The sequence below is a fragment of the Microcaecilia unicolor genome, chromosome 7 (genome assembly GCF_901765095.1).
Source record: "Microcaecilia unicolor chromosome 7, aMicUni1.1, whole genome shotgun sequence".
Taxonomy (NCBI): Eukaryota; Metazoa; Chordata; class Amphibia; order Gymnophiona; family Siphonopidae; genus Microcaecilia; species Microcaecilia unicolor.
This window is the reverse complement of record NC_044037.1, coordinates 218,612,583-218,629,074: the sequence shown is the minus strand read 5'-3', so window position 1 is coordinate 218,629,074 and position 16,492 is coordinate 218,612,583. Positions and strand designations below refer to the sequence as shown.

Below are 16,492 nucleotides of genomic sequence, written 5' to 3'. Positions count from 1 at the left end.
TGCTCACATAGCATAAAATCATATAAATCATATCGGCTCTATAAGGGCATTATAGGATGTCCTTACACTACATTTACACACGTAAATATACAGAATACCAGCATTTTTGTGAGTAAGTGTACACTTACACGCATAAGTGGCAGCAAAGCAATTGAGCGCTATTCTGTAAGGGTGCGTATAAATAGCATAGTGCACAATGCAAGGGAGCATTCACATGGGTGAAGCATGGGAGGGGCATGGACGGTGCTGCTTCCTATGCATTCAACTTACAGAATACTGCAAATTACAATCACCCTTGCCACATTTAGGTGTTTGCAGTTACACTAGCTGTATGGCTGGTATGCCAAGATATGCTTGTATTCTAAAACAGAATCTGGTTGCTCAGATTCCATTAAAGAACAAGCTTTTACTGCGCAACATCACAGTGCTTAAAAAGAGGTGCCCTATCCCCTGGATTCTATATAGCGTGACTTAAGTTGTGCGTGCAAATACAGTCATATTCTGGATTTGCACAAGCAACTTAGTTAAGCCAATCAGCGCTGATAATTGCCATTTAGCTAGCAATTATTGAGACTAATTGGCACAGAACTCTCAAAGTTTATTCTATAATGTGATGCGTGTAAATTCTAAGTTGCATAGTTGAAAAGGGCGGGTGGCCATAGGCATGTCATGGACATTTCTAAAATCTACACACGTTTTATAGAATACACCCGGTTCGCATGTAATTTAGGCAGCGGCATTTATACCAAGTTTTACGTAGCATAACTGCCTGCGACTAAATTTAGTTGTGCAGACGGGCGGAAATTTAGGCTTATTCTATAAAGTACACCTAAATTTAGGCATCTACCAGTGGAGGTGGTAGAGAGAGATAAGAACTGTATCTGAATCAAGGAAGCATGGGATAAGCGCAGAGGATCTGTGTGGAAGGAACTGTGGAACTTAATAGTCGGTATGGACGGGCAGACTGGATAGGCTGTATAATCTTTATCTACCATTTGCTTTCCTTGTTTCTGTGTATGCTAGCATGCAGTATGATGTAATCAGGGATATTTTGCCACAAAGGCTTTGCTTTAGCAACTACTGTATGCTTTATTTTTGCTGCAGCGCTTTTTTGTTCTGGATAATGGAATCCTGAAGTACTCAAAATCACCAATTGATGTAAGTATTGTGATTAATAAATAGTTAGTCTAAGATTCAGAGACATTTGCATTTAAAAAATGTTTCTTTGTTAGTACTTGGCTGTAGTTTTGCCCCATATAGATGATGCAGACCTAAATGCTATTATTTTGTGAAATGACTCACTGGTATCAAGCTGTTTAGCTTGTATGTTTTTTTCTAGTCAGTCTTGCTTTTTCCTTATGGTCTCTGACAACCTATAAGCAGTTAGTAAATCTACATAATTAATAGATGTCCTGTGTCATGTATTTTCATTATTACCACCGTAAACAGCAGGCTATTCAAACTATGTCACTGCTAAATCAATTATCGTTGCTTCACTTCATATATTTACTAAATGGTAAAAATCACATTCTGGTGAGACTTAATGCTAGTACTTTTTGGCAACGGTGGAAACTTAACTATCATTACCCCCCTGTTTACTAAGCCATGTGGCGATGCCGACATCTCATTCAAAGTGAATGAGCTGTGTTGGCGTTAACACTTGGCAACCTCTAATGCAGCTTAGTAAACAGGGGGTAAGTCTTATCGGAGTGTAATTTTAAGAACATTTTTTTGAAAAAAATGATAAAAAACAGAAAAGTAATGTAATAAAGGAAATGGAGGTTTTTTTCAGACTAGAGATGGAAAAATTCAGTAACCTTAAAATGCAGTTGACAGACTTATGAGGTACTGATATAACACTGAAGTCTTTCCCTCCACAGTACTAATCAGTTACCATTTAGTAAATATATAAGTCAAGCAACAGTAGTTGATATAGTAGTGACATAATTTGAATAGCCTGATGTTTATGGTGGTATTAGAAGATTTTGGCAAGCTTAATAGCCTATATAGATCTGTAGATGTATTTTCATTAAAACATGTATGGTGAGCTGCAGACTTTAAGCTTAAACTTTTAATTACTAATAATCTTATAATGTGAGAACAACCCTGAGTAGTTCTCAGTTGCTTGGTAGAGGTGCTAATGCATGGAGAGCGAGGGCTAGACATTGAGGGGGGGAATTCTATATATAGCGCTTAAAATTTGGATCCGAAAAGATCTGCGCTGAGCCCCTATTCTGTAAAGAATCCCCGACCTTTATAGAAGACTGACATAGTGTGCAGGTCATGCCTAACTTTGGGTGCCACACTTACACCTGATAGAAACAGATGTAAGTCTGACGCCCAAAGTAAGGCTTAGATCAACAATATTCTGTAACTTGGCACCTAAATTTTGGGAATGCCCATGATCTGCCTATGTCCCTCTCATGGTCATGTTCCCTTTTGGGTTGTGTGTGGGGAAAGTTAGACGCCAAGCTATAGAATAGCGTGCAGGGGAGATCTGCTCGCAACTTCAATCAAGCACCAATTAGAACTACTTAACAGGCCAATTGATGCCCATTTCCTCATTAAGTTGTGTGCAGATCTTGGATCTGCATGCAACTTGTGGCACCCAAGTTTGGGCAACCTATATAGAATCCGGGGGGTGAATGAGCCACAGAGACAATCAAGGCATATTTTGCCCATCACAGAATCAGCAACTTGAGAGCCTTAAGGTAATGCAGGAGATTGGTTTGTTTGGCCCCTCCAAACCAAAGTATGCTCTCCTGCTCTTGGAGTGAGGGGATGAAAACAGTGTTACGATGCCCTAGAGAGCATTCAAAGTTTTGGGTGAGGTGGCTGGAACAGAGCTAGACGTACAGGCTCGGGAAGTCTATTCCAGGCGTGAGGTGCAGCGAGATAAAAGGAACGGAGTCTGGAATTATCAGTAGAGGAGAAGGGGACAGATAAGAGAGATTTATCTACAGAACGGAGTACCCGAGGGAGGGCTTAGGGAGAGAAAAGAGTGGAGAGGTACTGGGGAGCGGCAGAGTGAATGCACTTATAGGTCCATAAGAGAAGTTTGAATTGAATGCGGAAATGGATAAGGAGCCAGTGAAGTGACTTAAGGAGAGGGCTAATGTGAGCATAGCGACTTTGGAGGAAAATGAGTCGCGCAGCAGAGTTTTGGACTGATTGAAGAAGAGAGAGATGGCTAAGAGGGAGGCCGGTGAGAAGCAGGTTGCAATAATCAAGGCGAGAGGTGATAAGAGTGTGGATAAGGGTTCTGGTAGAGTGCTCAGAGATGAAGGAACAGATTTTGCTGATGTTATAGAGAAAGAAACGACAGGTTTTGGCAATCTGCTGAATGTGAACAGAGAAGGAGAGAGAGGAGTCGAAGATGACCCCAAGGTTACGAGCTGATGAGACAGGGAGAATGAGAGTGCCATCCACAGAAATAGAGAAAGGGGGGAGAGGAGAGGTGGGTTTAGAGGGTTTAGGGCTCCCTTCATTAAGAGGTGCATGTGCTGTCAGACTTATGCACATATTTGTTAGCACTGCATAAGGGGACATGTGAGGTGGGTTGCTTGGTGCAGGGCTGGGTTGTTTGTAACCTGCCCTCATATAACCTCCACTCAATTTCCTTTTACCAGTTTCAGTGTGATCCTGTTATCAGTGAGTTTATATGATTTGTCTCTGGACCACCTGCCTGTCACTTGCAAGTGATCTTTTTGATAGTATGGGGACATTGTCAGAGAAATCTGACGGTTTACCATGCAGCTCAGGCCTAGCTCATTTTTCCCAGATTTGCTTCCTGTTGGCACTTGCCTCTCTGGGGTAGGAGGCTGCCTTGTTGTAGTCAGCATATATGACACATGCAGTAATGTTCAGATGCGGACATGCTTGCAGATATCCACATGCCGCAGTGCATGTGGATGCATACTTTTGCCCCTGCGTACATGCCTGTTCTGTAAAGGGTGCGCCCATCTATGTGCACTTTATAATATACAGGCATACATCTGGACGGGACCATATTTGGGTGTGCTCAAATATTTAGGCACCCTTTATAGAATTGCCCTTCACATGGTTCCCAAGCTGAGCAAGCAGAAGGACACAGTCTTATTTCCAAATGGCTCAGGGTACAGCATTGCTCTGCAGACTGAGTGTGGGGAGGATTTTGGGGGAAGAGACGGGGGGATATCAGGAGCAATGTTTTTAAGATTGGAGAGGAGGAACAGCCGGTAGTTCTTTTTTAACATCAAGTGGAAGGGAAATGGGTTGAGAAGAGATTCATCTTACAATTTTTCTTGTAATCAAGTGGGAGGGAGGGGTGATACAGATGTACTGGGGTGACTGTTTTTTTTTATAAGGGGATGACTAGGAGTGGGAATTGGAAGCACTTGCCATAAGGTTGGTGAATGTCGGGCAAGCCTAATGTAGACTTACCATACTTCAGCACTTGGTTGGATAGCACATATTCGGTTGACAAATCTAATTTCCCCTCCTCCCTGACCTAACTCTGTTTCCAGATCCCTCACCCACCCCCATTTATTAGGAAGGTATACTGCCTGTCAGTGGTAGAAGATAGTAAGTTCACTTATGCTCAAAAATAAGTTACAGTGGGGGAAATAAGTATTTGATCCCTTGCTGATTTTGTAAGTTTGCCCACTGACAAAGACATGAGCAGCCCATAATTGAAGGGTAGGTTATTGGTAACAGTGAGAGATAGCACATCACAAATTAAATCCGGAAAATCACATTGTGGAAAGTATATGAATTTATTTGCATTCTGCAGAGGGAAATAAGTATTTGATCCCCCACCAACCAGTAAGAGATCTGGCCCCTACAGATCAGGTAGATGCTCCAAATCAACTCGTTACCTGCATGACAGACAGCTGTCGGCAATGGTCACCTGTATGAAAGACACCTGTCCACAGACTCAGTGAATCAGTCAGACTCTAACCTCTACAAAATGGCCAAGAGCAAGGAGCTGTCTAAGGATGTCAGGGACAAGATCATACACCTGCACAAGGCTGGAATGGGCTACAAAACCATCAGTAAGACGCTGGGCGAGAAGGAGACAACTGTTGGTGCCATAGTAAGAAAATGGAAGAAGTACAAAATGACTGTCAATCGACAAAGATCTGGGGCTCCACGCAAAATCTCACCTCGTGGGGTATCCTTGATCATGAGGAAGGTTAGAAATCAGCCTACAACTACAAGGGGGGAACTTGTCAATGATCTCAAGGCAGCTGGGACCACTGTCACCACGAAAACCATTGGTAACACATTACGACATAACGGATTGCAATCCTGCAGTGCCCGCAAGGTCCCCCTGCTCCGGAAGGCACATGTGACGGCCCGTCTGAAGTTTGCCAGTGAACACCTGGATGATGCCGAGAGTGATTGGGAGAAGGTGCTGTGGTCAGATGAGACAAAAATTGAGCTCTTTGGCATGAACTCAACTCGCCGTGTTTGGAGGAAGAGACATGCTGCCTATGACCCAAAGAACACCGTCCCCACTGTCAAGCATGGAGGTGGAAATGTTATGTTTTGGGGGTGTTTCTCTGCTAAGGGCACAGGACTACTTCACCGCATCAATGGGAGAATGGATGGGGCCATGTACCGTACAATTCTGAGTGACAACCTCCTTCCCTCCGCCAGGGCCTTAAAAATGGGTCGTGGCTGGGTCTTCCAGCACGACAATGACCCAAAACATACAGCCAAGGCAACAAAGGAGTGGCTCAGGAAGAAGCACATTAGGGTCATGGAGTGGCCTAGCCAGTCACCAGACCTTAATCCCATTGAAAACTTATGGAGGGAGCTGAAGCTGCGAGTTGCCAAGCGACAGCCCAGAACTCTTAATGATTTAGAGATGATCTGCAAAGAGGAGTGGACCAAAATTCCTCCTGACATGTGTGCAAACCTCATCATCAACTACAGAAGACGTCTGACCGCTGTGCTTGCCAACAAGGGTTTTGCCACCAAGTATTAGGTCTTGTTTGCCAGAGGGATCAAATACTTATTTCCCTCTGCAGAATGCAAATAAATTCATATACTTTCCAAAATGTGATTTTCCGGATTTAATTTGTGATGTGCTATCTCTCACTGTTACCAATAACCTACCCTTCAATTATGGGCTGCTCATGTCTTTGTCAGTGGGCAAACTTACAAAATCAGCAAGGGATCAAATACTTATTTCCCCCACTGTAGATGCCTATCTGTAACATAGGAGCCAGCTCTGTGGGTAATGTGGGTGTGCTTGTGGAGTTTTTTTAAATGACCCGTGATGGTGTTAAGTGGTTCTGTGGTTCACATGTCAGACCACATACACATTCAGGAACTACAAGGGATTTCTGAAAGGTGAACACAGTGCACATTTGAAGATGGCAGTTTAGGAGTCTGAATTCCATTACCATCACTGGCATAAAGTGAAACTTTGAAAAGTAAAATAGGCCTCCCCCCAAAACTTAGAAGACGTTATATTAAAGTTTTGTTGATCACTGGAGTGACAATTTATATTTTCTTTTCATTTAGTCTCAGAAAGGGAAAGTACATGGCAGTATTGATGTTGGCTTATCAGTTATGTCTATTAAAAAAAAAACTCGAAGAATAGATCTGGATACAGAAGAACACATCTATCACCTCAAGGTGGGTTCTCTGTCGAAGGCTTCCAACTTTTCAAAGAAGAATCTTTCTGTCATAAGAATAAGTAATGAAAACTGCTGGATCTCCTCACTTCTGGCATTGTTACTGCAGGTAAAACCTCAGGATACGTTTGATGCATGGGTGTCGAAACTTCGCCATCACAGGTTGTACCGCCAGAATGAGATTGTGAGGTCACCAAGAGATGGCAGCTTTCGCATGTTCCCTTCCACCTCCACTACAGAATCATCATCAGCCACTAACGCTGCTGCATTAGATGTAAAAGTATGTAAGATAATTCTTTAGAAATATACAAGTTTAGCTAAATGAGCAACCATTTATTTTTAGAATCTGTAGCTCTTCAAATGTGGAGGTGAGGTTTAAGAAGGCCATGGAGATGGTTGGGATATGCATAATCTCCCTGTATTTTACAAAAGCTCTGCCACAGCCAGAACCTCTTGTAAAATATATCTCAGGATGTGCTGGACTTCTGTCAATGTCCTGTAGGAGCTGTGATTTTAGAAAACTGCATGTGGAGGAAAAAAACACATGCAGCTGTAGCCAGAGGTGGCCCAACCATTAGGCCACCTGAGGCAGGGGCCTTAGGCAGCACTCTTTGGGGAGCAGCATCTCCCCTTTTCTTCCTCCACCCTGTTCATGGCATTTACCTGTTGTTTCGTCAAGTCCCAAAAGCTGGCAGCAGCAGCGATTCCCATATGCTGCCCTGCCTCTGGCACCCACCTCTTCCCTTTACTGCGGCCACCTCTCGGATGTAACTTCCTATTTCATCAGAGCCTCACGCAGCAGCAGTAAAGGGAAGAAGCGGGTGCCAGCGACAGGGCAGCATATGGGAATCTCTGCCACCACCAGCTTTAGGAACGTGACGAAACAACAAGATAATTGCCATGAACGAGATGGAGAAAGGAAGGGGGCAGCATCTCAGCCCAGGGGGGTAGTGGCATCTTGCCTTGGGCCACCCCTGGCTGTAGCCTATCTATGCATCTCTGCCCTAAACATCAGTATCAGTCTTAAACGTGATATGATACACTATTGGTAGCCACTGTTTTCAAATGAGGTGTAAAGTTGCTCACATGATGTTGGTCCCCTATAGAAAAAGGCAGGGAAAGTACATAGCACATGCACAGGTCATGAGATGAGTGCAATTTAAGGGCACGAAGCCCAAACCCACTTCAATCTCTGTGCAATCTCATTTGCTTACTCAGTAAAACACTTAGATCCATAGGAATGAATGGGGAAAATGTGGGAACAGCTTTTTAAAATCACTGCTCCTATTCTCTGTGCATACCTTGATCACCCTTCACCCCCAGCAACAAAAATCCCCTCCCCACAGCAACAAGAGCCCCTTTCCCCAGGCATCCGATTCCCATTTCTCTGTCAAGACCTCCTCTACCCTAGTTTGTCCAGATGATCCTTCAGTGGATTTAAGGGCAAGATTACAAAGAATACCAAATACAGCTGCTAAATTGGGTTTCCCTGATTTTGATTATATTGTATTAGTTGTCAGTGGAGGCCAGAATAAGTTTTAAAATAGCTTGTGTGATTTATAGAGTATTGGAAGTAGAGAGTTGCACAGGGACAGAAATCCAACCCGACCCTGCCAAAATCTAACCTGTCCCCCCAGGAATCTAACCCGTCCCTGCAGGAATCTAACTCATCCACACCACAAATAATCTCCATCCCTACCCCTGGCTTACCCAGTCTACCTTGACCCCCTCCCCAAGAAAGACAAATTCTATATTAGTGAAAGTACTGGTAAAAGCAACATAAATGCATTTTCTTCCATACTCTGCTAAATACAAAATTTAAAAAGATGTACATTTTCAAAAAAGCAAACATCCATGAGCAGCATGTCCTTCTCTCCTCTCCTCTCCTCTCCATCCCCTTCTATCCCATATGCTCTGTTTCCCCCTTTTCTATTTCATTACATGACACTTGTATCCTACACATGCCATCAAAGTTCAGTGTGGCTAACAGTAAGAGAAACTGGAACATCTCCAGGACTTGTGTACAATAATAAAAACCATATACACTATACAAAACAATAACTTTTTATTTAAAAACTTTGTAAATAAAAATGTTTTCAATAATTTTCAAAAAAACCTTATAATCTGATTGCCTTCTGATATAGATTGGTAGGTCGTTCCAGTGGCTAGCCACCAAATATGCAAAAGTACTAGTAAAAAAACTTTCTATAAACCATCCTTTTTGGGTCCACATATTTTAAAATGAGAAAACACCTTGATCCCAAAAGGGCATTCCTAGGTGATAATTTAATCAAACCTAACTATGTGGGTGCTTCTCCATGAACAATCAGAAATACAAGGCAACAGAGCTTGAGAATCATGCGTGCTTGCACCAGCAGTCAATGTAATTGCACCAGCAAAAGGGTAACTCTATCAAATTTGGATGACCTAAATATCAATCTTGCAGTGGTGTTTAACAAAGTTTGAAGTTTTTTAATCACTATATCCTTGTTCCATTATAAATTATATTACAATAATAGATACATGAAAGCACCAAGGCCTGCAGAATCGATCTAAACACTTCTTGACTAAAGTTTGGTCTTACTATAATATTTTATTGTAAATATTTTTATTAAAGATATTAAACAGAAACAGCTTATAAACAAGTAAGCCATGAAACAGCAATTATAGAAACAGCTGCATCAAACTAAGAGTGGAGGGCTGTGTTCTGATACCCCCCCCCCACCCAGAAATAGGCAATACCAAACATGTAAACAGACCCCTACCTCCCATTCACATCCACTCCCCACCCTCCTCCTTCTCCTACCCCCCCACACCAACCCCATCCCACATAGGGTTAAACAGATAGTCAAACTATAGATTTAGGTCATTAACAATAAGACTGTGAGCTTTAGGTGGCAGTGACTGGATGTACGGTTCCCAGATGGCCCAGGAATGGCATTCATATTTTACTGTAAAGCATGCATCACGACCTTCCATAACATGCAAGGTGTTAAACATGCTTTTTCAGTGCCAAGACGTAGGCACGGTGTCTATTGTCCAATGCTGCAAGAGACATTTTTTGCCAAGCAAAAATGATTTATAAAGTAATACTTTCTCAGAATTGGAGAGCGTTCCACAATGAGTCATGTTACCAAAAATGGTACCCAGTGAGGAAAGAAAAATCTGCTTACCCTGTAAAGTCTCCAGGTGTCGCAGTAATCTACATCAAAACCGTTGTACCAGGAAGCAATGCCAAAATGCATGAACTAAAGTATTATCTGAGATTCCACATCTTAAGAAGCCACACATCCAGCATAAAACACTTGCTTCTGTGAAAAATACGCTTAGGTAAGAATTCGATATTGACACTCCCGATGGGCAGTGCTATGAATCATAAATGGGATTTGTCAGTTTGCTGCTAGCAGATCAGCCCCTCATAATGTCACACCTAGGTCTGTATTCCATTCGTGATGTGAGAATCATAATTCTTCCCTGGAGATAGGAGATCAAACCGTTTCTATAAGGCTGACACTGTAGTATGTAATTGACCCAAGGGAGCAACAAAGTAATCCAGGATATGTACAGTATCTCTACATTGTTTATGTAACAGAGTAGAAACATAGTGGGAGACCTGTAAATAAGCATACCTGTCCACCCCGTGCATACCTGGCTGTTGTTGAAGAGAGGCGAAGGTCCTTTGGTCCCACCTCGAAGTCAAGAGGTCCTCTACCGAGGCTGCCATGGACGTCCATCTTCTGATAACCGGGCTGCCACACCTGGAAGAGAAATCCAGATTCCCAACAGGTGGCAGCAGACTCGTATGAGCAGGGTTGATATGTAAACGCACTAATAAGGTGTTTCATAAATGTCGCAAGGGTTTTCACAAGACATGATGATGTAAGTGAGAAGGCAGCTTAGCTGTAGAGGCATGTAGTAGGTAGTGAGGATGAGGGGGCGCAAACAGCTCTTGCTCAAATGACCACGGGGTATAGTACTCAGATCTCCATACTGAATCTCCAAGGTGACGCAAAAGGCATGCCATATTATATATGCGCATGTTAGTGACCCCCCCCCCCCCCAAGCCCCCTCGAGATCAGTTACCAAAGCGAAACACCATTTTAATCTTAGGGTTTTTCCCTCCCAAAAAGCTGTGCCAATGTTCGGTGTAAAGTCCTTAGGTCCTGCTTAGTCAGACAAAGGGGGAGATGGTGAAGTACATGTGGAGGGGCATAATCGAACGGGGCGCCCAAGTTTTCCTGAGGGCGTCCTCCCAGGACGTCCTTGGGAAGGGGCAGGGAAACCCATATTATTGAAACAAGATGGGCGTCCATCTTTCATTTCGATAATACGGTCGGGGATTCCCAAATCTTAACATTTAGGTCGACCTTAGAGATAGTCGTCCCCAGTTTTCAGTGATAATGGAAACCGAGGACGCCCATCTCAGAAACAACCAGATCCAAGTGTCACAGTTCACGCGCCTACCTGCTCCCCCGCGGCGGGAGACGGGAGTCGGCGGCATCCGCAGCGCGGGAGGATGGTTGAGGGGTCCCTGCGTCGGAACCGGCGCTGCTGCTGGACTGGCGAGTCAGGCTGGGACCGGCGGACGGCGACCGCCGGTCTCTCGAGTGGAGGCAGCCGGGATGAGCTTCGCGCCGCCCAAGATGGCGGCGCTGGGAAGCAGGGGCCGAAATCCTCTTCGCTCCGTAGCCAGGGGGCGCGGGAGCTCCGCCTACCGGTTCCGTATTGGAGGACCAGGGGATGACTCCGCCTGGGAGGTCGGGCAGGCCAATCCGAGGGGCCAGTTGCCTCCCAGGTCGGGATTGGTGGGTTTCTCCCGTGGGGGCAGGGGTATTTAAACTTGGGAGCTAGCTGACATTGGGGCTTCAGGTTCTGTTCCAGAAGCCTGTGCAGTGTGTCCGTGGAACTTCCAAAGACTGCGCTGTTACCCAGATTCGGATTGCTAGCCGTCCTTGCTAGCCGCTTATCCAAAGACTGTGCTGATACCCAGATTCGGATTGCTAGCCGTCCTTGCTAGCCGCTTATCCAAAGACTGTGCTGATACCCTCATACAGTTTGCTAGCCGTCCTGCTAGCCGCCTGCTCAGAGACTGTGCTCTTTCTCACTGCTGTCTGCTAGCCTGCCCAGGGAGTTGCCCTGTGCCTGACTGCTGGTGGCTGATTGCCCGTTCCCTGACTCTAGCCAGGTCAGTCTGTCAACCCCGCGGTTCCAGCAGTCCTGCTGGCCGCCTGCAGCTGGGGGCTCAACCCTTGGTGAACGGCGGCCGCCGCGGGTGAAGATTCGGGGTTGCACGGCTGTCCTCTAAGGTCCTTCGGGGCCTTGCGGGACCTAAGGGCTCACCGACATAAAGACGAGACACCAAGCCATTTGGTCATGGGAGGAGCCAGCATTCGTAGTGCAGTGGTCCCCCTCACATGCCAGGACACCAACCGGGCACCCTAGGGGGCACTGCAGTGGACTTTAGAAATTACTCCCAGGTGCATAGCTCCCTTACCTTGGGTGCTGAGCCCCCCAAAACCCACTGCCCACAACTGTACAACACTACCATAGCCCTTACAGGTGAAGGGGGGCGCCTACATGTGGGTACAGTGAGTTTGTGGTGGGTTTTGAAGGGCTCACATTTACCACCACAAGTGTAACAGATAGGGGGGGATGGGCCTGGGTCCGCCTGCCTGAAGTGCACTGCACCCACTAAAACTGCTCCAGGGACCTGCATACTGCTGTCATGGAGCTGTGTATGACATTTGAGGCTGGCATAGAGGATGGCAAAAAATATTTTTAAAGTTTTTTTTTTTTTAGGGTGGGAGAGGGTTAGTGACCACTGGAGGAGTAAGGGGAGGTCTTCCCCGATTCCCTCCGGTGGTCATCTGCTCAGTTCAGGCACATTTTTGAGGCTTGGTCACAAGAAAAAATGGACCAAGTTGGCCAAGTGCTCGTCAGGGACGCCCTTCTTTTTTCCTTTATTGGCCGAGGACGCCAATGTGCTAAGCATACCCCAGTCCCGCCTTCACTATGCTTCCGACACACCCCCAGGAATTTTGGTCGTTCCCGCGACGGAAAGCAGTTGAGGATGCCCAAAATCGGCTTTCGATTATGCCGATTTGGGCAACCCTGAGAGAAGGACGCCCATCTCCCGATTTGTGTTGAAAGATGGGCGCCCTTCTTTTTCAAAAATAAGCCTGCTAGCCATCTAGGAAACAATATCATTCTGTAAAGGCTAATATGGCCTGCCAATGAGTCCAGTAGATTATTCCATAAAGCCAGCTGTTGTGAGGTTTGTTGTAATAAACTTGAGATGTTATGGGTGTATAAGAGTCTAGGTTTAGCAGGAAGATAGATCCCTAAATAGGTAAAGCCTTCTGAGGCCCATGTAAGTGAAATGGTCCCCTCCATTGGCGATGGAGAGAGGTAGATGTAGACAGCCCCTCAGATTTATCCATATTTAATGTAAAGCCGGAAAGGCTCCATATTCAGAAAAACTTTCGAATAAAACGGGTAAGGAGGCCATGGGGTGCGAAAGATGGACTAAGGTCATCTTCAAATGCAAATGTAATCACCAGATCATTTATAAATGTTAAATAGCACTGGTCTCACTACTGATCCCTGTGGCACTCCACTATTCACCCTCCTCTATTTAGAAAAATGACCATTTAACCCTATCCTCTGTTTTCTGTCCAGTAACCAATTCCTAATTCATAACAGAACATTGCCTCCTAGCCCATGACTCTTTAATTCTCCGAGGACAAGCAGGCTGCTTGTTCTCACTGATGGGTGACGTCCACGGCAGCCCCTCCAATCGGAATCTTCACTAGCAAAGTCCTTTGCTAGCCCTCGCGCGCCCGCGCGCACCGCGCATGCGCGGCTGTCTTCCCGCCCGAAACCGGCTCGAGCCGGCCAGTCTTCTTTCGTCCGCACTCGGTACGGTCGTGTTTTCGCCGTGTCGAGCCCCGGAAAGTCGACCTCGCGCGTCCTTTTTTCGACGTGTTTTTTCTTCGGAAAATCCTCAAAAACTGTTTGGGAAGTGCTCCGGAAGCCCTCTCGGGTTTCGTTTGCCCCTTCCCGTATTTTTTCAGATTTTGCCCCGGTAAGTTTTCTTTCGTCGTCGGGGTAGGCCTCTTTTCGGCCTCGGTCGAGATTTTTCTCCCTCTTTGGTGCTCATTTTCGCCATTTCGGCTTTTGATTTCGCCGGCGTGATTTTTCCGCCCATGACATCGAAGCCTTCCAGCGGCTTCAAGAAGTGCACCCAGTGCGCCCGGGTAATCTCGCTCACTGATAGGCACTCGTCGTGTCTTCAGTGTCTGGGGGCCGAGCACCGTCCTCAGAACTGTAGTCTGTGTTCCCTGTTACAAAGGCAGACTCAGGTAGCGAGATTGGCCCAGTGGAACGTTTTGTTCTCGGGCTCTTCGTCGGCATCGGCACCGGGGGCATCGAGTGCATCGACGTCGTCAGCGTCCAGACCTTCTTCCTCGGCTGCTAGTGTATCGGGTGCATCGAGGCATCGAGTCTCTGCATCGGCGCTGAGGCATCGGGCGACTGCATCGACGTCGGTGGTACCGGGACCTCGTCTGCTGATGTCGTCGGACGGTGGTGCATCGTCTGGAGTGCAGGTGAGGGCTGTCCATTCCCCTGCTGGTGGCGGTGAGCCTTCGGGTGGGTCTCCCCCTACCCTGAGGGCTCCTGCGGTACAGCCCCCCCGAGATCGACCTCCTTCGGCCTCGGCCCCGAGGAAGCGACGGCTGGATTCTACGTCCTCCTCGTCGGTGCCGGGGAGCTCCGGTGACATGCTTCGGAAGAAGTCGAAGAAGCATCGACACCGGTCTCCTCCCCGCGTCGGCACCGAGAGCTCTGGGTCGCTGAGGGATTCGGCACCCAGCAGGCATCGGCACCGAGAGGACCGCTCACACTCTGTTCAGGAGGTGTCGATGCGCTCCACTCTGGACAGCCCGGAACAGCCTCCACGCCCGGAACAGGTTCTGACGTTGACGCCTGCATCGACCTCTCTGCCTTTCTCTGCAGCCGCTCTGAACGAGAGCCTCCGGGCCATTCTCCCAGAGATTCTGGGAGAGCTGTTGCGCCCTACCCCTCCGGTACCGGCGGTGCTTGCGCCTCCGGTACCGTCGAGCGTGGCGCCGGCTGGCCCATCGCCCGGGGTGAGGTCCCCGACGTCGGTACCGCGTGCGGTGCCGACTGCGGCCACCTCCCAGGAGGGCTCCCCGACTACGTCGGCGGAGGGAGCTTCGCCGATGCGGGCGAGGGAGTCTACCTCTCGACGCCCCCATCGTGGACGTGGCTCCACGGAGTCGAGCCGGGCGAGGTTGCAGACACAGGTTCGTGAACTTGTGTCTGACACCGAAGGTGAGGCCTCGTGGGAGGAAGAGGAAGACCCCAGATATTTCTCTGACTAGGAGTCTGAGGGTCTTCCTTCTGATCCCACTCCCTCCCCTGAAAGACAGCTTTCTCCTCCTGAGAGTCTGTCTTTCGCTTCCTTTGTCCGGGAGATGTTTACGGCCATCCCCTTCCCGGTGGTTGTGGAGGACGAGCCCAGGGCTGAAATGTTTGAGCTCCTGGACTATCCTTCTCCACCTAAGGAAGCGTCCACTGTTCCCTTGCACCATGTCCTAAAAAAGACATTGCTTGCGAACTGGACCAAGCCACTAAGTAATCCCCACATTCCCAAGAAGATCGAGTCCCAGTACCGGATCCATGGGGACCCAGAGCTGATGCGCACCCAGTTGCCTCATGACTCTGGAGTTGTGGATTTGGCCCTAAAGAAGGCTAAGAGTTCTAGGGAGCATGCTTCGGCGCCCCCGGGCAAAGACTCTAGAACCTTAGACTCCTTTGGGAGGAAGGCCTACCATTCTTCTATGCTCGTGGCCAAAATCCAGTCTTACCAGCTCTACACGAGCATACACATGCGGAACAATGTGCGGCAGTTGGCGGGCTTGGTTGATGCGCTCCCCCCTGAGCAAGCCAAGCCTTTTCAGGAGGTGGTCAGGCAGCTGAAGGCGTGCAGAAAATTCCTGGCCAGAGGGGTGTATGACACCTTTGATGTTGCGTCCAGGGCCGCTGCTCAAGGTGTGGTGATGCGCAGGCTCTCATGGCTGCGTGCCTCCGACCTGGAGAATAGACTCCAGCAGCGGATTGCGGACTCGCCTTGCCGTGCGGACAATATTTTTGGAGAGAAGGTCGAACAGGTGGTAGAGCATCTCCACCAGCGGGATACCGCATTCGACAAGTTCTCCCGCCGGCAGCCTTCAGCATCTACCTCTACAGGTAGAAGATTTTTCGGGGGAAGGAAGACTGGTCCCTACTCTTCTGGCAAGCGTAGGTACAATCCTCCTTCTCGACAGCCTGTGGCCCAGGCTAAGCCCCAGCGCGCTCGCTCTCGTCAGCAGCGTGCGACTCAGCAAGGCCCCTCGGCTCCCCAGCAAAAGCAAGGGACGGGCTTTTGACTGGCTCCAGCAGAGCATAGCCGACATCCAAGTGTCAGTGCCGGGCGACCTGCCGGTCGGGGGGAGGTTGAAAGCTTTTCACCAAAGGTGGCCTCTCATAAACTCCGATCAGTGGGTTCTGCAAATAGTCCGGCAAGGATACACCCTCAATTTGGCCTCCAAACCTCCAAATTGTCCACCGGGAGCTCAGTCTTACAGCTTCCAGCACAAGCAGGTACTTGCAGAGGAACTCTCCGCCCTTCTCAGCGCCAATGCGGTCGAGCCCGTGCCATCCGGGCAAGAGGGGCTGGGATTCTATTCCTTGTGGAAAAGAAAACAGGGGGGATGCGTCCCATCCTAGACCTAAGGGCCCTGAACAAATATCTCGTAAAAGAAAAGTTCAGGATGCTTTCCCTGGGCACCCTCCTTCCCATG

General features: G+C 47.7%; 1 protein-coding gene across 1 annotated transcript in view; it reads left to right on the top strand.

Annotated features, from left to right (window-relative positions):
- OSBPL6 (oxysterol binding protein like 6) overlaps nt 1–16,492 on the top strand; it is a 265,393-nt gene that overhangs the window by 114,797 nt on the left and 134,104 nt on the right. Inside the window, exons 4-6 of the mRNA XM_030208862.1 lie at nt 1,105–1,158; nt 6,514–6,627; nt 6,736–6,906. Of these exons, the coding sequence (XP_030064722.1) occupies nt 1,105–1,158; nt 6,514–6,627; nt 6,736–6,906 (339 nt within the window). The remainder of the gene's footprint in view (nt 1–1,104; nt 1,159–6,513; nt 6,628–6,735; nt 6,907–16,492) is intronic.